At 38.3% G+C, this 27988-nt stretch overlaps 1 protein-coding gene across 2 annotated transcripts; it reads right to left on the bottom strand.

The window, feature by feature from the left end:
- Positions 1-418: 418 nt before the first annotated feature.
- Positions 419-26410, bottom strand: TPH1 (tryptophan hydroxylase 1). Of its 2 annotated transcripts, XM_031653356.1 has the most exons (13): positions 26389-26410; positions 25791-25959; positions 24957-25142; positions 20813-20955; positions 16119-16302; positions 13481-13581; positions 9958-10025; positions 9611-9807; positions 6938-7073; positions 6048-6174; positions 4341-4436; positions 3272-3405; positions 419-1650 (listed from the first exon to the last, which is right to left on the bottom strand). In XM_031653356.1, exons 3-13 carry the CDS (start codon positions 25069-25071, stop codon positions 1476-1478), a joined length of 1476 nt encoding a protein of 491 aa, XP_031509216.1. In that variant the 5' UTR covers positions 25072-25142; positions 25791-25959; positions 26389-26410; the 3' UTR covers positions 419-1475. The 2 variants fall into 2 exon arrangements, with proteins under 2 accessions (XP_031509216.1, XP_031509217.1); XM_031653357.1 differs by lacking the exon at positions 24957-25142.
- Positions 26411-27988: the final 1578 nt, after the last annotated feature.

Consider the following 27988-nt stretch of genomic DNA (forward strand, 5'->3'; position numbering starts at 1 on the left):
GAAGTTGTACAGCATTGGCCTAAATTATGAGACATCTACATAGACATCCAGGAGTTAGTTGGAATTAAGGGGGAAAAAAATTCAAGAAAGATGTCAGGGTTATAACTGTAAATAGATAAGAACTGAAGTCATGTATCTGGGTGACATTCCCCATGAAGAGATGACAAAAGGAGTAGAAGTGCAAAGACAGAAACTTGAAGAACATCTTCATTTAGTGACTAGAGGGAGGGGCCAATTAAAGAGACATAGGCTTGTATTTTGGAGTTCAGCTTCACCCATTTATAACAGGACTGCTTACTCCCTGTGCTACACAGCTGACTCTGCATAAAAACCATTCCTTTCAATCATTGCATTACTTACAGTGTCAGTCCTAAACCGCTCTTCTTGACCTTCTGACATTCTATTTCCTCCCCTTTTCTGCAGCCTCTACTCTCATTGCATGCCTTTCTGTTTATGGCCTCACCTTATACCTTAGAAATAAAGTACTCAGCACTGTTTTTCTATCTTTTGCTTTGTGCTTCTCTTACCTATCTCAGTTTGAACCTTCCCTCTGATAACAATGCTTCCTGTTAATCTGGGGACAATCCCATTATAATACCTAGGACCAATGTCTGAGTACAGCCTCATGCAAGTTGCATCTCCACTAAGTTTCCCTTGGACCCATGAGTAGGATAGATAGTCTAGAATAAAACCAGTATCATGTGATGTCATTGAAAGAAAACAAAGTTTCAAGGAAGATAGTCACTTGGGAAGGAGCTCCCTAATGCCTAAAAAATAAAGTCTCAAATTCTTAGCCTAGTCTTAATGATTACGCCCCATTCAACCTTTCCAGGCTTAGTTACTCCCATTTCCCTACAAGATACTACACTTGAAACTAGACTACTTGCTCTTTACTAGGTATCCTCCATGTGCAAAGGCCTCTATACTTTTGCTCATGCTGGCAACAAAGACAGCTGGGTCTCCTGTTAAATTTTAGTGTGAATGTGATTGAGCTTGGCACAAATTCAGCAATAAGTAACAGATACTTTAGAAATAAGGGAATCTCAGGTAACAATATGAGTCAGCGCCATAATACGCCTCAAGGTATTCTAAGCGATCATAAAGGGTCCTTTTACTCAAGGATGATTGGGGAAAATAGAGTTAGGCTGAGATTAGATCTATTTATTCAGTCAAACAACTTCTCTATTAAAAATGGGTGGTCAGTGGCTTGTATGGCTTGTTTGGTATATAAATTGTCTCACTAAAGCTGTTATCACAAAAAAAAAACAAATAAAACTAAACAAAAAAAAATAAGTGGTAAATAGAATATCCAGGTACAAATTTTCAAAGACCAGCGATTCATTAAGGAGTGGGGTTCAATAATATTGTTTGGCCAGAAGATGCTGTCCCTCCAAGATCAGGTTTTCAAGAAAAGCAAGAGATGACCCAGAGGCCTCCGAGTTGATGCTCAAATGTTCCCGGATGACTGGCTACTGTTAGATACTTGGCTTCCTGCTGACCTTAGCAAGGGCATCACTGACAACATCGAGATCATGCTGCAGCTCATTCATGGCACTGGTTATGCTCTTGGTGTCTTTCAGGATCTGAATACTCCGTGTATATGGATTATACTTCACTCCAAATGGACGCTTAATTGTTTTGGTAAATTCTCTATTTAAGAAAACAAATAGAAGACAATCAATTTCTAGGGAGTGAATGATGAAAACCAAACAACAGAATCTATTTCACATACTAGGCAAAAGACAAATTTTTGTTAGATATGCATGCAACCAATCTGACCTACTTCTCTACACTGCATTTGCAGAGGCCCCCTGGAATCCCACACAAGTGGGAAACCTAAAGTAGTTATAACTATTTTATAACTAAAGTAGTCATAAATCCCTGGTATCACTAGGGAAAGATCCCATACATGGATTTATTAATCATTTATTACTATATACATCTCTTGACTAGAGTAAGGAGACCAATTATTGTAGTTTTATCAGTAGACATAAAACTGTTTCATTACAACACTTGACCACATAGTAACAGATCCCTCAGCCATGCCTTACATAACTATACCTACCCACACATGTAACCTGTGTGTTTATATAACACATACAGACACACACATACTCACGTACCCCAAAATAGACTAGGAATGGTCCTACCTCCTGCACATGTAGATTTTTTCTGCTTAGAATGTTTCCCTCTAGGCTCCTTTCAAATGACCTAAATTCTGCCCTTTTTTCAAGCATTAAAGTTCTGCCTCCTTTATCAAACCACTGTTTGAACCTCCCATTTGGCACCTCCAAGAACAATCATGCCCAGGACTCCTAGGGATAAATATGCAGCTGAGGACAACTATACATGAGTAGCAGCTGAAATCCAACTGGTAATCTACCTGGTTTACACAGAGGGGATTCCCTTTTCTAATTTGCATAAAGTTGCCATTTATGCTAGAGGAATCCCTGCTAGTATTATTATTTGGTTTCACGAATGGCCTAACTCCCCAACTAATGGTTTCTCTGAAAGATGAGAACTATGATTTCAACCCCTATCGATCCCCATCATCACAATGTGACCTCATGACCGCTTCCACTCAATGTTGTCTCATTGATTCTGCTTCAAAAGTCTTTTCCTTTCCTACTACTTCTGTCTTAGTTCAGGCATTTGTTTTCACCTGAAGTGTTCCAAGAATCTTCTAAAAAGTTTCTCTGCCTCCAATATCCTCCTTTCTTAACCACACACTTAGCTGATTAATAAAGCGTAGCTTTGATTACGTTGTACGTATCTCCTATATTTCTCAACATCCTGACCTTTTTTCTTGCTATCTCTCAGCCTAAAACTTAATATATCTAAATATTACCTATCCTTCAAGTCCTTTCTCAAATAACATCAAGAGTACCCTGTTCGTCCACCTGAAATGAATTGCTCTTGCATAAAATGCAGAACAATGTTTCATCTGTATCTCTCCAAGGCTCTTGTCACTTTCCATGCTGTTATATAGTAATTTGCATATCATTTATTTTCCCTATTCAACTACTAAACTTTGTGATTTGAAGAACTGGAAAGAAAAGAATTTCTCAATGTATCTGATACATATTTGCAACTATGCAAAATCCTTATACACAACATACTCTAGATACTTGTTATGAAAGGAAGATGTGTTACAGACAGAAGGCTCCTTGTGGACTTCAAATTATCTAGCTGCTTACTTCTGTGACTTGTTACCATCATGGGGCTGATCTCTTGCTGAAGAAAATGAAGGCATGAAGAAGATATACTGTACCTCATCTTCTCCTTTGCATCTTCAAAGCTTTCAGATACAAAGTAGACATCCTGAAAAGTTGTGATTAGACATTCCTGTTTGCAGGTAATCTTGGGATCAAAGGGCTTTACTTTGGCATGTCCAGAAAGTGCATGCTAGAAGACAAAGAGTCAGTGAATCAAAGAATAATATCTATTTTCATACTGGCACACCTCTAAACATATTACTAATGCAATGGCCCCAATCTACAATTCCAAACTTGTTTTCTATAGCTCTATTCAACCCACAGTACACTCCAGCAAAAGAAATGGCTTGCTCTTCCCTGTAAATGCCCCCAAGATCCTCTCCATGGCTTTGTTCTTCCTCTCTTCTTTGTGTAAAAGTCACCCAAGGATCTTTACTTACTTATTCCTGTATTATGTCACCTACTTTCTACCCAGCACTAGTTATTCCTGTGTATGACTCGTATACCCACCATGAAGTGCTCCCTGAAAGCAAGATAGTACCTTGGATGGTGTTTCACACACATTCATTACTCAACAAACATGAGTTTATTTATTCATTGAATGAATAATAAATCTCAAAGAATTCCCTAGAAATTATAGAAGTTATTGCTAGTATATCAGAAATGGTGAGGAAACAGCAAGACTTTGTAAGCAAAGACTTTAAAACACTTCTTATTTAAAATATATTATATACATACCATTTCATATATATCAGAAATACATCAAAATATTTCATGTGTGTGTGTATTACTAATGCAATGGCCCAACCTACAATTCCAAACTTATTTTCCACAGCGCTATTCAACCCACAGTATACTCCAGCAAAAGAAGTAGCTTGCTGTTCCCCATAGATGCCCTTATAAAATTCTGATTTATATATGTGTGTGTATATATATACATACACACATTTGGATTATATTATATAATATATAATTGGGAAATAGAGAAAAATACATTCAGGTAATGATTAGTGACACCCCCAAGTATTTTCCATAGTAAGCTCTTGTTCAAAACCAAAAACTATTTCAGGTTTTATCAATTGTATTAGGTGAATATGGTTATATACAAAGATTTGCAACTCTTACTTTGAGTTCACTGATAGAAGAAAGTAAGCCAGCACCAAAGACTCTTAGCTGTCCATCTTGTTTACACAGACCAAACTCCACAGTGAAAAAGTAGCACTGCAAAAAAAATCAATATTATTCTCACACACTGAAGAATTCAATTTAAAACAAATTACAATTCTTAGTCACTGACCCAAATACCCTAGAATAAAGTCCAAAATCCCAGTCTAGTTCACAAGTCTTTCTACAATCTGGCCTCATCCTAAACCAGTACTTCTCAAGCTTCTGTTTTGATGACTTTTACATACTATTAAAAATTAGAGGACCCCAAAGCCTTTTTTGTGCATGTATGTATAGATTATCACTATCTATATTAGCCATATTAAAAATTAAAACTGAGGGAAGAATGCTTGCTAATTAATTTTAAAATTTAATAAACTCATTTTATGGTAACATAAATAATGTTTTAATAAAAATAACTATATTGTACAAAACAAAAAAGTAAGAAAAGTAGCATTGTTTTACAATGTTATAAATCTTTTTAATGTCTGGCCAGAGTACAGATGGAGTCTCGTGTCTGCTTCTGTATTTAACCTTTTGGGATATACTGTTTGAGTACATGAGTTATATCAGCTTCATGCAGTTACCTAGTTAGAAAAGGGTTGAATATTCTAATAGTCTTTTTGTATAGTTGTGGATATTCTTCTTTTACTCTGCATGAAGACTCAACAAGTGGGTAGAGATTTTTAAAGTTCAACTGCAATGCGGGATCTGAATTATGTCAATGAACTGCCTGTTATATTAAAATCCACTGTGTGCTTTGAATGGATCTTTTATCTAGGCACGATTTTGACCTCAAGGACCCCATAAAAGAGTCTCAGGGACCCCAAGGGTCCCCAAACCACAGTTTTAGAAGCACTGTCCTATTTCACACTGCCTCCCCCATGCTTGGACACTCTGCTCCAGCTTCTCGCTGTTTCCCCAGACACATCAAGCACCTCCCTGTCTTTCCTTGTGCATCTCTTATCCTGAGATGCATTTCCTTCCTTGCTCAGCACATCACTCATTTTCCATCAGCTAATCCAGATGTCCTTCTCCCAGGAAAACTTCCCCAGGTTCTCTATGCTCCCAGAGCAAGCTGAACTTTGCTACAGGCTATCTCATTTGACGTAATTGTCTCCTCAAATAGTATATAAGCTCCTTAAAGGTAGAAACCAGGCCTTACTCATCTTTGTATTTCCAGCAGTGCCTTGTACCTAGTACTCAAAAACGTTTTAGCATAATTTTAAGGAAACCTATCTTTTTTATTGGAAAATAAAAGATAGATAACATATTATTGTAATCTTGTTTTTCTCTACCTTTTTTAAAGCTCATGTCTCCTTTTGATAAACCTTAAAATTTTACATCTTTCTTTAATGTTATTTGAATTAAAGATTATGAACGAAAACAAATTTTCTTTTCCTTTCTTTTCTCTTCTTTTCTTTATCCTTTCCTCTCTTTTCCTCTTCTTCTTTTTTTTTTTTTTTTTTTTTTTTTTTTTTGAGACAGAGTCTCACTCTGTCCCCCTGGCTGGAGTGCAGTGGCGCAATCTCGGCTCACTGCAACCTCCAAGCAAAGACAAATTTTCTAATGGTCATTCTGAATACGTACTTTTAAACTACACAGATACTCATACATCCTACCCCAAGTGAAAATGACTGATCTATACAGTTAATTCCAGATTTATACCGTTGCCAGTTTTTGAACAGCCTCCTCTGAAGCGCCAAGAGAAGCCAAGCCAATTTCTTGGGAGAATTGGGCAAAACTAGGTTCAGCCAAAAGCGGGACATGACCTAAGAGTTCATGGCAGGTATCTCTGAAATAGAGGTACAAGTTTGTCATGCTGCAGTGCTTAACATAAGTGCATAATCAACCATTCAATCAAATCGCAATCCAATATTTTATTCTAATGATTGGGTGATATTACTTTGGTAATGGATCACAAAGGACACTAATCAAATAAAGAAACAATTTTGGTTCAAAACCTTGGCCACTCACAGACACACATATAAGTGCATATCAGGTATCTATGGACATCCACATGCCACCCCCACCTCCCAACCCTGCCACATACACACCCAAATCAGATCTCTGCTCAAATATCACCTTCTCAGCAAGGCCTTCCCTGATCACCCTTTTCAAAACAGCCACACACACACACACACACTCCCACCCACCTACACCCTCCTCCATCCCCCTATCTCAGCTTTATTTTTCTCCACGGGACTCATCACCACCCGATGCAACATTTGCATACATTTACTTGTTTGTTTATTATCTATATCCCCACTGGAATACAAGCTCTATGCAGGCAGAAATTTTTGTCTGATTTTTTTCATTGTTACATTCCCTATGCTCAGAATAGCAGCTAGCACCTAATAGGTTGTCAATTAATAATCATAATGGCTATCACGTAATAGAGCATGGAATATGTATTTCATGCCAGGCGCCGTTCTAAATGCTTCACATGTGCTAATTTATTTAATCCTCACACACCAAAGAAAAAAAAACCCATAAGGCAGATGCCATTATTATAAATAACCATTTGATGAATTCATGGCTGAAATAGAAGTACTTACGGCTCTGGGGTATAGAAGGGATCTGAACTGTGTCTCACATATTGAGTGCAGTGAAAAACTCGAAAGGCTAAACCTGATAAGAAATCTCTTGGTGATAAGTAACCAGCCACAGGACGGATGGAAAAACCTGTACGCTCTGCAAAGCAAAGGAGAAAACAAAGAAAATCTTTACCAGAATAGACCCCTGACTGCAGCATTTTAGTTCTGCTAGTGGCACCAAGTAACACTTTGATGGAGGACATGGAAACTAAAATTTGTCATATGCATATTAAGGGCAACTAATTATTATTAAGCACTTGCTACGGCCAGGCCAGGCAATGAGTTAGACCTTTTACATATCACATCTCCTTTCATGTTTACAACATGAGTTAAGGATGTTTCTTCTTATTGTGACAACTATGAAATGGAGGCTCAGAGACTCAATAATGTGCCCAAGTCCACACATTAGTTGATAAAGATAGAATGACAACTCAGATCTCCTCATGCCATACAACACCTTGCTGTCTCCCTAAAGGGTTTATACTATCTCCTAGATAATCTTCTTTTTGTTAAAACTCATTAACAAGATATATTCATTTAAATCAGAGCCATTTTTGAAGCTGCGCCATTTTTAGCCAGTACCATCTCTTGTAAAGTAGTCCCTTTCTTTTATCTAAACGGGATAGTGCTCTTCCATCTCCCAACAGCCAAGACTGCATGCATACTGCAAAAGAGGCCTGCCACTAGGATTCAGTGGCTCGGGAGACCCCTGTAAGCCCTAATCTTGGCCTTCATTTCAAACCCTCACAACTCTGGTATTCCAGTTCCATCCAGCTGTGTTGTGTTTGGATGCTCCCATTCTGATGGGCAGACTGCACTGTCCAGTAAAAATTTCCGTAGTGATAGAAATGCTCCATATCTGTGTTGTCCAGTAAGGCAACTACTAGCCGCATGTAGCCACTGAGCATTTGAAATGTGGTTAGTGTGACTGAGGAACCAACCTCTTGATTTACATTTATTTTAGTTATTTAAATTTCAAAAAACCAAATGTGTTTAGTGTCTACCATATTTGATAGCGCAGGTATTCCCTTCCAACTTTTGCTTGAACTTTCTGTTAGTTTTGATTTCTCTTTGATATTTGACCTTGAAGCATTTTCAGCAACACATTCTGCAGCCAGCCCAGGCTCCAGACCCTAAGAGAACAGCTTTCAGTTTTGTGTGCATAACAAAACATTTCCTCCAAATCTCATGCAAATTTGATGTTACAATTTCTGTAGTGTATATTTGTCCATCTTTATAAGTCTATCAATGTTATGTGCATTGGTTCTCTATCATCCTTAATCACTATTTTTCAAAAGTTTAGTTTTTATGGAAACCAATTATATAATTTCTTCCCTTGTAGAAACTGTATTGCTCTTTCCTGTTTATTTCTTCTAGTTTTGTGTATAGTTGTTGAATACTGTTAAGGAGTTAAATAGATATGTAGATTTTTTAAGTCTATGTAAGAAACTCAAAGACAGCAATTTCAGACCATTATGGAAATAAACTAAATTCTTTTCAGTCACAGCATAACTTCTTTGTTTTCTCCACTATGGTAATCTGCTGAGATTATCTACTGAGATGAAAGGGAAAATTTATACTTCTTAAATACTGTAAACCCTTGGAGATAGATCACTGCTCCTTTTACTTCCTATACTAGCTAGAAAAACAGTAAAGAGGCCTGGACCAAACAAATATAAAGAACTAAAAGGAACAAAATTGTCCTTACCCTTTGTTTATGTCTCTACTAGCACCATCTTTTTTCTTGCTAAAATTATAAAATCTTAATATGGAAAAAGGTCTTTAACCTTCCCCAAGATGTTTGAATCTCCTCTACCAAATCCCTGGCAAATGGGTGTGAAGCTTTTGCATGAACACCCCCACGGATGAGGAACTAACCATCTCATAAGCCTGTTCTATTTTCAAATCACTCTTTAACAAGATATTCTCTATTCTGGGCCAAAAGCTTGAAGTTTCTATCCAACAGTCCTTTACTTCAGAGTTGCACAGTGATCCCTCTGTTATAAAGATCCTTCCAACTATTTAAATAAAGCTATAACAGCCCCTAAATCTCTAGGTTAAACACCCTAAGAATTCTTCAAATTTTACTTTGTGATACAATTTCAAATCTCCTTATAATTCTGCTCACCTTCCTCTACCTTTGCTGCAGGTTATGATTATCCTTCAATGCGGTGCCCAATCCTGGATCCAATACACCAGGACAGAGTACGGGAAAATTCTGACCTCCCATATCACTACGCTTTATTCCTTTATTAAAAATGCTGTCATTGTCGGGCGCGGTGGCTCACGCCTGTTATTCCAGCACTTTGGGAGGCTGAGGTAGGTGGATCACTTGAGGTCAGAAGTTCAAGACCAGCTTGGCCAACATGGCGAAACCCCATCCCTACTGAAAATACAAAAATTAGCCGGGTGTGATGGCAGGTGCCTGTAGTCCCAGCACTTTGGGAGGCCATGGCAGAAGAATCGCTTGAACCCAGGAGGCAGAGGCTGCAGTGAGCCAAGATGGCATCACTGTACTCCAGCCTGAGCAACAGAAAGAGAGACTCTGTCTCAAAAAAAAAAAAAAAAAAAAATGCTGTCATGATCAAAACAGAGTTCAGCAACCCCCTTACAAAAAATTAATTAGCTTATTACCTTTTAAAAAGTTTGAAACATCTTCCAATTGTGGGATATTATCCTCCCGATATCCACAATGTTTAGAAAGCAAAGGCAAGTTTTTGAGATACTCTCTGCAAGCATGGGTTGGGTAGAGTTTGTTGAGCTCTTGGAATACGGTTCCCCAGGTCTTAATCTCCTCTTCAGTGAATTCAACCTTCGGAATGGGGTCTCCACTAATGAGATAAAGGGAAGGAGTTGTTTTGAATTAGCATTTAATAAATAATGGCACTTATTTCACTTTCTACTTACCAAATGAACACAATTTATTCTATTCACTTATTTTATTATCTCAAAGTTGGCTACATTTTGTTAAATATACTTACTGTTTATAGTTCATAGCCAAGTCCGCAAAATACTTTCGACGTTTACGGTAGACATTGTCTTTGAAGCCCTGATAATTAAAGACATATTTTTAAATATCCACACTAAAAAAACTTGACAAATGATATTCGGGAAACATTTCATTATTACTAGAGCTATTACATTAAAGGGCTACATAATTGCTACTATGAGCAAGCATTATTTAGAGATTTATGATCATTTTTATTTTAAAGTCAATGTTACATGACAGCTTTATACTCCAGTAGCTACAAAGATAAAAGATATAATGGATACAAAGATAGTGTAGTGGCCACAAAGATAAAACAGTTTAAAGAATAAGGAAACCACCATCCCAGTTAAATATATGGCTCTTTTCCAAGGGTGAGGGTTTTTTTCCTTAATCATTTGACTATATCTTCAGTTATATTTACCCATAATAGTAATTAATAATAAAAAGTAATTAATATTTGAAATAGTGACTTAACTGAATCTAGTCTTAGATTTTATCACAAAATGCGAATATATTTGCCATTTGCAGAAATAATGATGATTTAAATAGCAGACAAAATAGTAACATTAGAATTTATACTCATGAAAAAAAATTTTTTTAGACAAAATGGCTGAGTGTGGTGGCTCACACCTGTAATCTCAACACTTTGGGAGACCTACGAGGGAGAATCACTTGAACCCAGGAGTTTGAGACCAGCCCGGCAACAAAGCAAGACTCTGTCTGTACAAAAAAAATTAAATAACAATTGTAACTAGCCAGGTGTGGTGGTGCATCCCTGTTGTCCCAGCTCCTCGGGAAGCTGAGGCAGGAGGATGGCTTCAGCCCAGGAATTCTAGGCTGCAGCGAGATATGGTGGTGCACTGCACCCTAGCCTGGGCAATAGAGGGAGGCTCTATCTTAAAAAAAAAAAAAAAAAGACAAAATAAGAAATCAAAAATCAAAGCCCAGGAGAAAATAGCCAAAAATGCAAACAATGGGAAAGAAGGGGACACCTGAAAAGAGAGAATGAGACTCATCTCTTTAACACAGATCTATGAGAGAGCACAGATTTACTATGATTTGTGCTAAAATCTGGAAAAACAAATATGAACAAAGCAGCCTGGGGCTTAAAGGAGTTTACATGAACCTGTTATTGTAAAATGATACAGTAAGTGTCTCATCATATTGCACAGATATGTACAGAACGGCACGCACACTTAAAACGATTGTGTGGTTCAGGGAAGGATTCCCAGTGATTACTCTCGACTCGAGCTAAGACACAAAAGAGGAGTGGAAATAGCACAGTGATTAAAACAAACAAACAAACAAACAAACCCAGCATGTTGTGCCTAAGAAAATACAAGCAACCCCATGTTGCTCAAACTTGGAGAGTAAGGCAGAGCATGTTGAAACTAGTTGGGGTCTGCAAATTAAAGGTCCATTAAGGAGCTTGGAGTTTAGCCTTGGGTAATGGGAACCCACTGGTGTTTTTTTAATAACAACTTTATTGAGGTATAATTCACATACCATAAAATAACCATTCAGTGGTTTTTAGATATCCACAGAGTTAAACAACCATCTCCACCATCTAATTTCAGAAAGATTTTGTCCCCCCCCAAAAAAACCATGCTCATTAGCAATCACTCTCCAACTCCACCCCAACCCTCCCCAGCTCCTGGCAACCGGTAATCCACTGTCTGTTTCTATGTATTTTTCTGTTCTGGACATTTCATATAAATGGAATCATACAATATGGGACCTTTTGTGACTAACTTCTTTCATTTACCATAATGTTTTCAAGGTTCATCTATGTTGCAGCACATACCAGTGTTCCATCTCTTTTAACGGCCAATGATATTTGCTTATATAAATATACCATACTTCATCTATTTATCAGTTAATGGACATTTGGGTTGTTTCCACTTTTTTGCTATTATGAATAATGCTGCTACAATCATTTGTGTATATGTTTTTGTATGGACATATATTTTCAATTCTTTTAAGTATGTACCTAGGAGCCATTGGTGATTTTTAAGAGAGAAGATGAATAATAGTCATATTGAGGTTTTAGATCATTCTAATGAGGATAAGAAGGAGGTGTTTGAAGATGACAAGGCTAGAGGAAGGAAGACCAGTTAAGGGATGTGGTAGTAGGGATGAATAAAGAACACATTTAAGAAATACCTAGGGGGTGAAAATCAGCAGGACTTGGTAGATCAGTAAAACTGATGTACTCACCTTTCCATAAACATGCCCCAGATTTTCTTGCCTCTGAACCTTTGCGCATACTGTTCCCTCCTGAATTGTTCTTCCTTTCCATCTCTTATCTGCTGAAATCTTTTAAGGCCCAGTTGAAATGTTGCCTTTCTCTGATCTCTTCAGCTAGAAGTGTTTGCTCTCTTATGTACATTTTGAGGCAATATTTTCATGAAGCAAAATTTTCACCTAGCATGCTTTTTATATTTTATCTTGTGTGTGTTTGTTTATATATGTGTGCTTTAGCTTTTCAACTAGACTACATGCTCCCTTCTGCAATTAATTGCAATAGTTACTCAATAAGATTATAGAATAATTGGATACATCATCTGGTGGCTGTCTAAGGTAGTATACAAAGGTCACATTCACACAGCTAACACGTGAGAGAAGCTACATTAAAGCCCTGGTCTGTTCAACTTCACAATCGCACTCTCTTCTCTCCTCCCCTCCCAGAAATGCTCTAGATTTACTAATTCTCCAACTCTTGCCTGTACTGTACAATTTTCTCAGGAAACAACTTCCTAGTTCATCAACTGCCTAATAAACCAATCATGCTGGGCAGTGTGGGTGGCAAGTCTTTCTCTGGCCTGCTTTTACTTATCTCCCTGTCCAATAACCCATGCCCATTTAAATAAAAACTGCAGACGCTATCTTCATTTTAGTATAACCTTTTGAATAGCTCTTAATAATAGGAATGCTGGGCATGGGACAGATATTTTGGAACAAATGAAGCTCTATGTTTTTCAGGCAGTTAGTCTCAATTCCACCAATATAGAAGTCTACTAACACTTGTTGAAATCTTGATTAAAACAATATCTCATTTAGTCTAGAAAAAACACTTTCTCTAAAAACATTGCCCTTAATTTTTAGTTTGCTTTAAATTGTTTTTATAAATGTATTTATTAAAAATACTTACAGGGTGCTAGCTTATGCCTGTTATCCCAGCACTTTGGGAGACCGAGGCGGGTAGAACACCTGAGGTCAGGAGCTTGAGACCAGCCTGGCCAACATGGTGAAACCCCGTCTCTACTAAAAATACAAAAATTAGCCGGGTGTGGTGGTGGGCACCTGTAATCCCAGTACTTGGGAGGCTGAGGCAGGAGAATCACTCGAACCCAAGAGGCAGAGGTTGCAGTAAGCCTAGATCGTGCCACTGCACTCCAGCCTGGGCAACAGAGCAAGACTTGGTCTTAAAACAAAAAAAGCCTAGATCGTGCCACTGCACTCCAGCCTGGGCAACAGAGCAAGACTTGGTCTTAAAAAAGAAAGAAAATACTTACAGGATGGTCTGCATCTAGTTCAGATCCATACATCAGAACTCTGTTGGCACAACAGTCCAGGTCAGATATCTTCTTTGGAAACCAAGGAACAGTTTCCATACCTGAAAATTAAAAAAAAAAAAAAAGAAGCACTAAAAGTTGAAGAGACAATCTTAAGACAATAAAGAAGAGAAAATTAAATTCAGTTGGATGAGAGTTTTAATTTAAGGTTGTACATCAAGGCAAGATTTGTATGAGTTAAGTAAATTGCCCTATTTCTAAAAAGTAAAATTTATTCAAAATTTCTGAACTTTAATTTTTTTTTGAGTCTTCAGGTTGATGTTCTAAGTTTTGGAGAAATACTGTACTTTAGAAACAGACTAAAAGTTTTAAAAATGCTTAAGCTACATATTTAGTTATTCTACAAAAGCAGAAAAAGGATGCACAACTTTATTTACAGACCAAGGTACAAACTTAATAAAAACTTCATTTATTTTTGCCAGTGGAAAAGATCTTAGAAATCATTTGTCTTTGCCACCTTGATCTTCTCACCATTCCTCAGACACACAAGCCCTCATAAGACCATGGGGTTTTATAAATGCTACTCTTCTGTCTGGAGTAGCTATTCCACTCCCATTGCCTGCCCCACCCTGCCCTTCTGTTTTCCTGAGAATATCCTTCACATCCTTCAAGACCCAAATCTAATGAGATCTTCTCATTCCGCAAAGCCTTCCCTGACCCTGTAGACAGAGCTAATTATCTGTTCCCTGGGTTCCTGTGACTTTATGTCTCTCTCTAAAGGCTTTTACTACGTTTTATTATAATGTACCTGTTTATATGTCTGTCTTACATGAAAGACTGGAAACAACTGTAGGGTGGAGACTATATCTTTTGTATCCCTATTTCTTAGCAGAAATATCTGTCACAAGGCTGATTTATCAACTGAACTATTTAGTCATCTATACACCTCTGCATTTTACAGATGAGGTAATCAAATTCCAGAGAGGTAATTTACCCTAGGTAATGCACTCCTCTTGGAAGACAGAGGACTAGAACTCAGCTCTTCTTGCCCCAGTGTACTGCTCTTTCTAACATATCCAGGAGTGATATTCAAGGGATTTAACAACAAATACAACAGGAGCAGTAATCGCTCAAAATAGACATCAGCAGAGTCCTAGGCTTCTGCTCTGCAAGGTGTTAACCCTTTAGTTGTTAATGATGGGTGTGGGACTTCCTGGTGGGGGGCTGGTATCTGGAGCAACAGAGGCTTCAGGCATGGTGAAGAGCCCTCAAGGGACTTGGGGAAGTAGCTCTCTGCCAGCCAGAAGTGGAGATATATCAGTATTTTAATAATTATATAGCTGTACGAACGCATAGCAGATGAATAGCAGTCCTGATTACACCTTAAATATTGTGGACAGAATCTGAAGAGATTATTTTAGATTGAGTACCATATATAAAATGTACCTAAACTATCCATTTGTCTTTTGCCTCAAGTGAACTTCAAGGATTTTTTCACCAGTAGAGATCTTAACCTTTATCTTTGCTACCTGAGTATCTGAAACTTTAGAAGACTTTATTGCTTTCTCATTTGCTTTTGAAGGAATGCTGTACATCAGTTGTTCCTGACCTTTTTGGCACCAGGAAGTGGTTTTGTGGAAGACAATTTTTCCAAGAATGGGGAGGCGGGAGATGGTTTCATCAGGCATTGGAGTCTCATAAGAAACACACAACCTAGATCCCTCGCACACGCAGTTCACAATAGGGTTCACGCTCCTAGACAGAGCTCAGGCGGTAAGGCTCGCTGGACCTGCTGCCCACTGCAGCTGTGCAGCCTGGTTCCTAACAGGCCGTGGACGAGTCCCCTGCTATACGTATTGTGTGTCACTTCATAGTTGTCAGCAACTGTCAACATTTGCAACAAATTTAAATATTCATTTACTATCCGCTAGATGCCAAGTCTTATGAGACTTACTAAGTGCTCAGGGATTGTGAATTAGAGGTTTTTCAGATCAAGAAATGTTGATGCTTTGGAATGAGAGATAATCAATCCCTGATTATGCCAAATTGTGTTGTCTTTCTTCTTTCTTTCTTTCTTTCTGCCTGCCTTCCTGCCTTCTTTCTTTCTTTCCTTTCTTTTTTTTTTGACAGGGTCTTGCTCTGTCACCCAAACTGGAGTGCAGTGGCATGATCTCAGCTCGGCTCTACAGCCTCAACCTCCTGGGCTCAGGTGATCCTCCCACCTCAGCCTCCAGAGTAGCTGGAACCATAGGTGCATGCCACCACACCTGGCTAATTTTTGTATTTTTTGCAGAGACTGGGTCTCTCTATGTTGCCCAGGCTGGTCTTGAACTCCTGGACTCAAGTGAGTCTGCCTTGGCTTCCCAAAGTGCAGGGATTACAGGCATAAGCCAGCACACCCAGCTGTTTCTTATACTCAAGATTTTCTTTTTCATTTCTCTTACACTAGATCAAATGTTGCTTTATAATTTTTCTTTGGTATCTTGAGCAACTATATTTTGTGTTCCCTTCACTACCAGACTATAAGCAACTTGGAGAGATTGTGTTTTATTATTTTCATGTTTTCAAGATAAATATAAGATTGAACACACATTAGGTGTTTCATCTTCTAAGTAGTATTTTCACATTTCGAACTTACCATCTTCCTTCACAGTAAAATTATCTGGTGGATTCACAGAGAGAACATTGTCATGAGACTTTAGCAGTTGAAAAATATCATTCAATTGTTCTCTGTTGATGTCACAGTCAACAAAAATCTCGAATTCTGAGTTTCTTCTTTTTGATTTTCGGGACTCGATATGTAACAGATTCACATGCTTCTCCTGTGTAAAGCACAGGGTAAAGATTTCATGTAACTGCCTCAAATGTTAATAGTCTTTGAGCAGGCTACTTTCATTACCACTAAAAATCAGATTCAGACTTCTCAGAACAGTCAAAGGGGAAAAGGCTGTTTTTAGTGCTGCCAACAACAAAATAATTCCTTCTTAAAAATTATGTACTGGTCAGAAAAGTTTTCAAAATTCATCCCACCCTCCAGAAACCAACAAAATAACACACACTAGAGGTCCTTCACATTGTCAGAATTAATCAGAATTCAAATTAAAATATTATTAAGTTTTCTGGCTAAGACGAATCTTTTGAAAATTCTCATAAATAAAAGCTAGTTTTCAAAAAGTGATACCAATGTTAATCCTGGAGAAAGAAGAGTTTCCCTTTCAAAAATTCATTTAATAAAATTAGATGAACAGCTTGAGCACAGAGTATTTAATACCTCAAATCTCTTAAGCTACAGTCTTAGTAACAGCTGAACCAGATCTCCTCTTCTGACCTCTTCCAAGTCAGCCTAAGATGGGGGTGCTGTGTGTAGAAGTGTGGGAGGAGGGTATGTTCTCTTTCCAATTTGGGTAGCTTAGGAAGAGTGCTGGGGACATGATAATGAAACATGAGAACCAATCACCCAATAATTTTTTCATCTAAAAAAATGAGAAAGTTAGAGCAAATAATCTCCAATACTAACCAGTGCATCCTAAAATAACTTAATGAACACCCATGCAACTAGGTGAGAGCTGCGAAGAATATAAAGGAAAGACATAAAGGTATTTACATTCTAGTTGGCTAGCACATGGAAGATTAAGAAAATAAAGTAAAGAGTGTTCAGATGCAGATGCTCAGCAAAGGGAAAAGCATTACGACTTAAGAGAGAGTTGAAAGTTTCATGGAGCAGGCGGAAACTTAAAGGAATCTTAAAGAATAGATAGAATAGGTCAGGCATGGTGGCTCACACCTGTAATTCCAACACTTTGGGAGGCCAAGGTGGAAAAATCACTTAAGCCCAGGAGTTCAAGAGCAGCCTGGACCATGTAGCAAGACCCCGTCTCTACAAAAAAATAATAAATTAGCCAGGTGTAGGGGGGCACACCAGAAGTCCCAGCTACTTGGGATACTGAGGTGGGAGGGTCACTTAAGCCCAGGAGGTTAACGCTACAGTGAGCCATGATTGTGCCACTGCACTCTAGCCTGGGTGACAGAGTGAGACCCTTTCTAAAAAAAAAAAAAAAAAAAAATTCAGGGAACGTGAGCTAACAAGAAAGAGGAGTGAGTGATAGAGGATGTTAGGAAATTAGAATAGGCAGGGTTTATCTGGGAACATAGAATTTATCACAGAATCAATACAAGTCAGTTATAAAATATACTGGGATTGATCAGGTGTAGAGAAGAGCTTCATTTCATCTATTTCTTATAAATTTTTACATTAATAATGCATTTGTAAATATTTTCTAAATGATGACTTGAATAAATATAAAGCCAAACTATGTTTTTGGAGGGAAAAAAAAGATACAAAAATGTCAATTATTCCTAAATTTAAATCTCAATGGAATTTGGTGAGGAAATGTAATTAAATAATTTCAAAGTTCATCTGGAAGAAAAACACAGTCTGGAAAATTCAGATAAAGTAGAAGTAGTACGTGAAACATTCCCTATCCGTCATTTCAATTACAGAAACAGAGGCATAGAGAGGTTAAACAGTTCTGCCAGAAGCACATAGGAGACAAGTGTCAGAGCCAGAATTCAAATCTAGGCTGTGCAAGTCCACAGTCCATGCGCTTAAACACTATGCTGTAATCCTGTTGCACAAGAAAGGAAGAGTCACAAAAGTGGATAGTAGGGCTCTTTTTCAAACAATATTTACATAATCTTAATAATAAAGACATTAAAGACTGACAGAGCCAAAAGCCGGGACACAAATGCATTGGGAAGACGAGTGGAAAGGAAGTTGAAGAGGCCATCGGAAGGGGAGTTGTGTCAAGAAACCTAAATTTTTGCTTCATTGTTGAAAATCAATAGAAAATTACCTATAATTTTAGAAATCAAGAAGTAGAAGCAGAATAAGCATATAATTTATAAGTGTGGAAGTAAATATTAGAAAAATAGTCTAAAGAGTTGAAAATGGTTGCCTCCACAAGGTGGGGGATAAGTAAAATGGATGGAGACACACCCAGAGAACACCATGTAGCAGTTAGAAGAATGAATGAGATGTTCACACAACAGCGTGCACAGGTTTTAAGAACACAGTGCTTGATGGGAAAAAGAATCTTTATAGCACAATATGATTATATAAATTACAAATATATGCACACACAAAAACTACATATTCTGAAGTGCAGATAAAAGTTATTCAATGTACATATCAAACATATGAAAGCAGTTCTCTATCAGAAGAGAGAAATGGAGATAGAAATGAAGAATGAAATAAAACAGGAAGAGGTTGCACAAATCAACAATGATAGTGTACACATGATTTAATGAGTGTGATTAACTCAAGCTTCTGCACATAAGGTTGCAAAAAAATTAAATGGAACTTAGGAATGAAGAGAGACGGAGCAAAAGACTGCTTTTTAAAAAATATGTTTTATGGTATGGGTTGAGTTGTTCTTAAGCTATGTACAATTATTTTTTGATTAAAAATTAAATTTAAAAAGTTGATGGAAGAAGACACACAGGTATTTTATTTAAAGACTCAAAGGCAATCAATAGAATAGCTAAAAGTAATAATACAATTATCAGATTTGGAAGGACTGGGAGAGGGAAGGGAGGGAGGTGGTATCAGTATCATTGTTCATAATAGAAAGTAAATGAATCTAGTGTGAAGTTGATAACTCGAAAAGACATATAAGAGCAACGTTTAGATTTCATAAACTCACCACCAAAAAAACTAAAGGCCGGAAACAGTTAAAAGAGGTTGCCTCTAGGGAGTGGGACTGAGACTATGGTATGTGTTAGGTAAGAAAACTGATGCTTTTCATTACAAGCTCTTCTAGACTATCTATATTTCAGATTTTTAATTCTTTGTAATATTCTTTGCAAACAGCTATATAATAGTATGTCGTATGATTATTAACATAACTAACATCTATTGATCACTTACTTTGTACTGTACCATCCTAAGCACTTTAGAGATATTAACTGTACTAATGCTCACAATGACCCTATGATGTAGGTAGAGTTCTCATTTTATGGACATAAATCCTGAAGTGTGGAGAGATTAATCAATTTGCCCACGATCACCCAGGTAATAAGTGACAGAGCAAGGATTTGAATTCAGGTGGTCTGTCTCTGGAGACCAGAGCTTAACCACAGTGGTGTTCCGCTAGCACAATTCAACATCCCCTATATTAGGACAAGTGGATTATTTATAATTTTTAGTTCCTGTAAACAATACATCTTTGTGTGTCCCTGAGCCCTTAAACTCAGTTAGGTCCCCCAAGTTCAACGCTGTCACAATATCTGGTACTTCTGTTTCACGTCACTTTACACATAGTAATTATTCACTTATAGCAGTTGTTTGTTTAGTGTTGCCTTCCCCACTAGATTATATACTCTGTGAGAACAGGCACTGTGTTTACTTCGTCCAGCTTCATATCCTTAGTGTCTGATGTGGTACCCGACACATAGTAAGGACTCAATAAATATTCATGTTCTGCTTGACTGATCCATATTTTTAAGACAGATTTACGAAATTAGAATTATGGGTCAAAAGTATGAACATTTTAAGACTCATAATACGTATTACCAGATGGTTTCCCTACATGGTACACAAATTTACCCTCGTGCCAAAGGTGCATTGGAGGGTAATGCACCTCCAATGCAAGGAAGCTCTGACAGTAGGGGACAGTGTCATTATAGAATCTTTGCTACATGAAAATAATATCATTAAATATACTATGACTATATCATTAAATCTCAAGTATATAATTAAAAATGTCTGATTAAATATCAGTAAAATTGTAATACTTTATTAAAATTAAAATTTGCTTCTCTAAAATCTATGAAGTGAATTTTTTCTCCCCCATTTCCCAAAGTAGCTATTTGTATCTCCTCTTCTGTAAATTGTTTGTATCCCTTGTTAGAATTCAGCACTATTTTAGAAATGTAAGTTCTTAACAAATGTTTGTACTCCACCTCTGAAGAATTTGCAACAATTTATATATATTTATATGTATATTATATATAAACATAGAATTTATATATATAACATACATAAATATACATAGGGAGAGAGAAAAAAAAATCTCACTCTGATACCCAGGCTAGAGTGTAGTGGTGTGATCATAGCTCACTCAGTGTAACCTTGGACTCCTGGACTCAAGCAATTCTCCCACCCCAGCCTCCCAGGTAGCTGGAGCTACCAGTGTCCACCACCTCATCCAGCTAAATTTGTTTTTGTTTTTTTTTTTAAGAGATGGGGTCTTGCTATGTTGCTCTGTATTTTAAATATAGTTTTAGAGATTCATTTCTAGAAGAATTTTGTGCAAAAATATGGAAAACGCTTACCTGAAATATTTTCAGGGCTTTTATAAGTCCTCCAACTTCATTCTTTAAGGAAAAAATGAGACTTGCTCTTCCCCTTTCTAAGGAATGGTCTTTGTTCTCCTTATTGTCTTCAATCATGATGAATTTGGAGTAATTCTCTAAAACTAAAGTATGAAAACAAAGACAAAGGGCTAAAAAAGAAGGTGCACAATGCAGACAATATTTGATAACTAAGGGCTAATTTACTTCTAGAAGCTTCAGCTTCTTAATCTTTTATACAACCTAGATATGCAGATAAGCTTTACAAGAATCTAGTGAGACCGAAATAAGATGAAACTTCGCCTGACACCTGCCTAGAACAGAACAGGCACACAATACATGTTAGTAGTTCCCTTTCATGTTTTTCTAAACCAATCCCTCTTTTAGGGCATGACTCAAGCCTGCTGGCTTCTTGTAGTCTTCCCAACTATTGTAGCCTGAACTAGTCAGGAAGGCCTACCTCCTCCCCGCCCTGTCCACAATCTTAGCACTTCATTATACCAGGTCTCAAATGGTTTCCCCAAATGTTTTATTTGAACATATCTCACTTTCTGACAAGGCAGCAAGCTCCTCCAGAGTGGGGACAAGGCTTTCTATTTATTTTGTAAACTAAAGGCCTGGCCAGCTCTAGACGTATGTGCACTAGATGGATAACTGCTAGCCAGGAGAATTCTAGCTCTGCTTCTCAGAAGATGAACCAGATATCTACTTTGGTATCTTCTCAACCACTTATTTACACTGCAAAACAGTGTAAGGAAATATGTGGAATGTGAAGTCAGATATATCTAATTATTGGCCTCATGTTTATCAGTGTATGACCTCGGGCATGCTACTTAACCTTTCTAATATAAAACTAAGTTACCAAACAGCTACCGGAACTCATAACATACAAAATTCCCACTTGTTTTAAAACACCATAACGTGGCGTGCTATTCTAAGATTTTCCTCACGGAAGAAACTAGGATACTTCAGGTACCAAGAAGAGTTAGAGACACATAATTCAAAATTTAACCAACATTTATGAATTCACTGGGTTCAAGTTTCCGAAACTACCAAGATTTTTAAATTATGCCAAATTAGTCTCTAGAATTAAAACAATTTCTACTTCGAACGCTATAAAACTAAATGGTCAGTTAAACTGAATAATTATGTGGATTTTTCTGTGATTCAAACAATTACTAACGGTAAAATGAATAAAATTTCAACCCAAGCACATTCACATGTGTAAAGCACCACAGTCAAAGTTAGGGCAGTAAAAATTTTAAAACAAGACAATTTGCCTCCAAAGAATTCACACACTTGTTTATGGGGAAGGAGAAAATGGAAGACAGACTTCTCAATAAGTACAAAGAAGCAGAAGAGAAGGGACACTGAGATCCCAGCCATGATACCCAAGGAGTACACTCAACCACCCCTCACCTTCCCACCTCCCCACCCCTTTGATCAATATTCCATGTGCTTCTAAAGATGACTGAATACAGCTTCTAGCCCATCCATGAGTCTCTGCTGAGAAAGGATTTATGGATGAGAAGCAAAAGATCTTATGAGATTTTCCACTTCGAAGGAAGTGACCATTTATCAAGGTAAATTTAAGTATAAACAGAAAATACCAAATTGGTGACTCTGGGGCTAAAAATTCAGGGATGGTCTCAGGTAAGCATTCTCAAAATGCTTTTAGGGATATGAAAACCTTCAGAAATGTTTGTTACCCATTCAATTACCACTCAAAGATTGACTTTTCTTATTAAACACAGAGTATGGGTGACGTTGTCCTATAGTGTGCAAATGTAAACCATAAGAGAGATGCAAAATAATATAACAAATTGCTAGTAGTAAATCATTCTGCAAATCCATCTAGGCAAGTTATAATCTTTATGGGTATCAATCTCTTTATTTGCAAACTTAGAGGGAGGATAATGAACACCACTCTCTGATTATAAGGAGGATTAAATATATATAAACTTATTGTTATGAGAATTAAATAGTTATAATTTATATAAACCTCTTGGAACAGTTGCTAACCTACACTAAGTACTCAATAAGTATTATCTCAAATAATGGGGAATATGTCCCAAATTTTCCAGTCTTCAAAAAAAGAGAAAATGTTAAAGTAATGAAATAGACATTCTAAACACCTCTGGCTAAAAATTTTTCTTGCCCTAGGAATTAGGCATTTTACAAGATGATTAACATATTTCTTATAATAGCAAGCATGTGGAAAAGTTGCTTTATGATATAAAATGTCAGTATTGTTTTGTATCAAGGTGATTTCAGTTTCATTAATTTATTATAAAATCCCTAAAGTGTATTAAATTCCAAATCTCAAGTAAATAATTCAGCAGTTTTTTTGCAAACAAATAAAGATCCCAAAGTAAAATGTACTGAGTTAGCCTATATTTACTGAGTCCTCATGTTTCCTGATACCGTCACCATGACATGCAGAAGGAAGAGGATTCTGCAAATATAAGCTACTTCCTGGCCAACCACTAGCTTCATCATGTACATCAGCTTTAAGAACTGGGAGCAAGGATCAGAGAACAGTAAAGAAAAGTTACCACTGATTTTTTCCAGTCAGTGGTAACACCAGCAGAATTCTAGATCTTCTGATAATTTGTCTTTCAACAATCTCTTGGAGCTTGGAATAAAACTCTTCTTATAAAACTATATGAGGCCAGCCGCAGTAGCTCATGCCTGTAATCCCAGCACATTGGAAAGCCAAAGCGGGTGGATCACTTGAGGTCAGGAGTTGAAGACCAGCCTGGCCAACACGGTGAAAACCTGTCTCTACTAAAAATACAAAAAGTAGCCTGGCATGATGACACATGCCTGTAATCCCAGCTACTTGGGAGACTGAGGCACGAAAATAGTTTGAACCCAGGAGGCAGAGGTTGCAGGGAGCCAAGATCGTGCCACTGCACTCTGGCTGGGCAACAGAGTGAGACTCTATGTCAAAACAAACAAACAAACAGACAAACAACAACAACAAAAAAAACTACTATGAAGAGTCTGGGCAACATAGTGAGATGCTGTATGAACAACAATAACAAAAAACAATTGTTTAAGTTAGCCGGGCATAGTGGCTTTCACCTGCAGTCCCGGCTACTAGGGAGGGAGGCTGAGGCAGGAGGCTTACTTGAGCTCAGGAGTTCTAGGCTGCAGTGATCCATGATCGTGCCACTGCAGTCCAGCCTGGGTGACAGAGTAAAACCCCGTCTCTTAAAAAAAAAAAAAAGAATGAGGATTTCCTTCAATTTTCAAAACTGGCCCCTAAGTTCTCCTGGAAGTTGCTATTGTGAGAAGGTACTAACAGTCATGGCTCCATCCCTTTAGGGTTCATAATTATTTTCTTTACCTGATTCTTGAATGGATCAAGTTTTGTGCCAACATCTCCTTAGAGGGTGTGGGGAGAGGAGGGTGAAGGATACATTAATTGAAATTTATGATATGCAAGGCATTTATATTATTTTGATTTATTTAAAGACATACATTATTATATTAAGATGTGAGTGGCTCACACCTGTAATCCCAGCACTTTAGGAGGCTGAGGTGGGCAAATCACGAGGTCAAGAGATTGAGACCATCCTGGCCAATGTGGTGAAACCCGGTCTCTACTAACAATACAAAAATTAGCTTGGTGTGGTAGCACACACCTGTAGTCCCAGCTACTCGGGTGGCTGAGGCAGGAGAATTGCTTGAACCTGGGAGGTGGAGGTTGCAGTGAGCCGAGATCGTGCCACTGCACTACAGCCTGGGTGACAGAGCAAGACTGCATCTCAAAAAAAAAAAAAGATGTGGAAACCCTCCTCCTTGTTTAAGTCATGGTAAAAATGAAGGTTCTGAAAAGGAACTTTTGCTAAGAAACTAGAAGAAAATTCTCACCTTCTTTTTTGTTCCTCCCAACCCCAAAATAATCTTATAGGACACAGATCTTTGATGGTTACTCAAACTTCGCCATAACTTTGCTTGGTTGACAGAGCTTATGAGGAATCAGTTATTTTTTCCTCCATTCAATTAACCCCAAACCCCTTTCAGAACCTCAATATTTTGCCTTGTTTCTTTTTCCTTTCCCCCTTCAATCCACCTGCCCCCTCCTACTCTTTCAGGGAAAAAAACCCACAATACTAACCTGGTAAGATAAAATAGGTCACACTTGTTTGAATCGGCGTCTCATCAATACATAAGCATTTTGTTTTTAAAGCAACACTCTGATCAGCTAATACCAACTGGTACCCCTTTCTCATGAAAGGCAGAGTCTTTCCCCTACTGCGTCTCCTGGCCTGACTAAGGATGCACCGCTGTGCAGGACACACCACTGCAAAGAAGGAAAAAATACCAAGAAGACACTCAAGATCAACAGACCCAACCCTTGGTAAAGTAGAGGTCAAGGCGCACACAATGACCAACTCTTTTCTCCCCTTAGTTTAATCAGTAAAACAAGTGCAATTTATATTTACCTGATCTAGGATGCACAAAGCATTACTGAATTAGTCTTTTGAAAGCATGGATATTGTTTGAAGACAGAACTAAAAACTGCAAGGAGGATTCTTTCAGAGGGAGAGAATGCTCTAAAGAGTCTTGATTTTCTTTTCTAAATAAGGGGTGGGAATGAGGATGAAAGTGGAGATGAAATACAAAAGAAAACACTACCCATGAAAAGCAGTATTCTAGGAAATAAAGGTACTAGCAGAGAAAATGTAAATAGAAGACACATCCTTATCTGGAGATAATCTAATAATACATGCACAGATGGACCTCCCTGATAACATATGTAAACCACAGATTATAACTTTTCAGAAACACTGATATTAGAATTCCACCCACCCCTTCTTTTTTAAACTTTTCCTGGATTAGCAAGCTCAACCCTAGTCTTTTTCCTCCTAAGTCAAGCAGAGTGGGACATCAATGAGGAGTTCATTTTAAACCTCTGAAAATCAAACGCCAAAGGAGAGGCTGAGTTTACCTGGACTCTTAACTGACTGAACCGCAAGGACCTAGTCCTCTTTGTCAACTGCGACCTTGCAACAAGCTCTTAGTCGTCTGTTGGGATGGTGGTGACGATGGTAAGTGCGATGCTGAGCTTTGCATCTGAGACTCCCTCTTCTTCGGGGGCCTGTTTAAGGGAGGCTTCCCTTCATGGGAGGAGAAGAAAAAAGAGATATTGCCCTTTGATGGAGAGGAAGGGAAGGAAGAAAAATCTTTCTCTTTCTGCCAACACAGAGGAGTCACACAGCCTTGGGTTGGACTTTGAACCCCAGTTTCCTCATCTGGGGACTCAAGAAATATCTACCTGCGTTTGTTGTGAAGGTGAAATCTGATGATGGGTAGAGTCTGTTCCTGGCACACAGGAGGCCCTCAAAAAGTGTCTTTTCTCCCCAAAGAGCGTAGGAGGAAAGAAGAGTAAGCGCCTACAGAGGTACAACTCCGACCTCCCAAATCTGACTCCGTAAGACCACCAATTTGCCTCCCGGGAGGGTGACTGCCCAGCCCCGCGCCTGCAGAGTGCCGCCAAAGCCTCGACGGCGGTCCCCGGCGCCCGCGGGAAGGACCGCCTCACTCACCTGTGGCGCCGCTAGCTGCCAGCTGGCTCTGCCCGCGGCCCCGCGCTGCCGGCTTCTTATAGAAGCGGGCGTCGGAGCAGCGGGGCAGCGGCCAATGAGAAGGGAGGGCCGGCGGGTGTGGGGCGTGGGTACTCCCGGCGGATGGGTGGGGCGGGGGGGTTCGGCTGAGCCCTGCAGGCTGGGGGCAGTCGCGTCCGCCTGCTGCCAGAGACTCGCACGCCTCGATCTCTGCGTGTATCTGACTGGTGTTTTAATTAAGTGAATATTAGGCCATCCTTAACTACAGAAGTGTGACTAACGTTGTACAATTCAGAGTTGGACATTCTCTCCAAACCAAGATAACGTCTGTAATCGACACAATGACCTGTTATAGGACTGCAGTGCTTCTGGCCTGTTGGAGACCAAAGCGGGAATTCCCCCACCTCCCACACCTCTCTGTGCTTCTAGGCTGTTTAGCAGCCCAGTCCTGCCTCATTATTCTCTTGGTGCTTTCCCCCATTCCTTGAGGCAGAGCAACAGTTGAACTTTTTAGAAGGGAAGTGTTCAGTGCCCTTCTAATTAAAAAAAATTTAAGCTGCAAGCAGAGAAGCATTCTATATTAGCAAAAAAATCATGTTACGTGCTATTATGAACAACAGGACACAGAAGCAAAAATTTGGAATAGGTATTTATTGGTTGAGTCGATTAGCTCCTATCCCAAAGGACTGTATTCGGAACACAGTATATTATAGAACATTCTCTTCTCCAATGTTTGAAAAGTAAGATTTATTGATGTATAATTTACACACAGTAATATTCACCCTGTGAGGTGTACAATTCTGAGTTTTGACAAACATGTACAGTTGTGTAACCACCAAATGATCAAAATATAGAACATTTTCATCTCTCGAGAAAGTTCTCTTGTCTCAAGTCTCTCACCTCACAACCAGCCCCTGGCAGCCACTGATGTGATTTCTGTCTCCATAGTTTTGCCTTCTCTAGAATGTCATAGAAATGGAATAATGAAATATGTACAGATTTTTGGCTCCTGGCACTTAACATAATGCTTTTGAGTTTCATGTTGCAGGTATTAGTGATGTGTTCCTTTTCTTTCCTGTTTTCTTTTTTGCTGAGTACGGATGTACTTTAAAGCTCAGGATCTTTACAGCTTTTCTATGCATTTTTCTTTTATCTGTATAGTGCTTCTATGAGGTAAATATTATTTTTATTTTACAGATAAGGAAACTGAAGCATGGGGCGGCTCTAAGATCTTCTTCTAGCACAGGCTAGTAAGTATGATCAATAATCAAGCAAAAGTGTCTGATTTTAAATCCAGTGTTCTTACTTCAATGCCATAAAAAATAATGGTCAGGGAGAGACCTTTCAGAACCAAGTTGAGGTCAAAGATGTCTTTCCTAAACTGAAAGCCTTTCCTTGTAGATCTGGAACACGACAAGGATGCCCAGTTTCACCACTATTATTCAACATAGTATTGGAAGTCCTAGCTAGAGCAATCAGACAAGAGAAGAAATAAAGGGCATCCAGACTGGAAAGGAAGAGGTCAAATTATCCTTGTTTGCAGATGATATGATCCTATGTTTGGAAAAACCTAAAGACTCCA

This window comes from Papio anubis, chromosome 12 (assembly GCF_008728515.1).
Source record: "Papio anubis isolate 15944 chromosome 12, Panubis1.0, whole genome shotgun sequence".
NCBI lineage: Eukaryota > Metazoa > Chordata > Mammalia > Primates > Cercopithecidae > Papio > Papio anubis.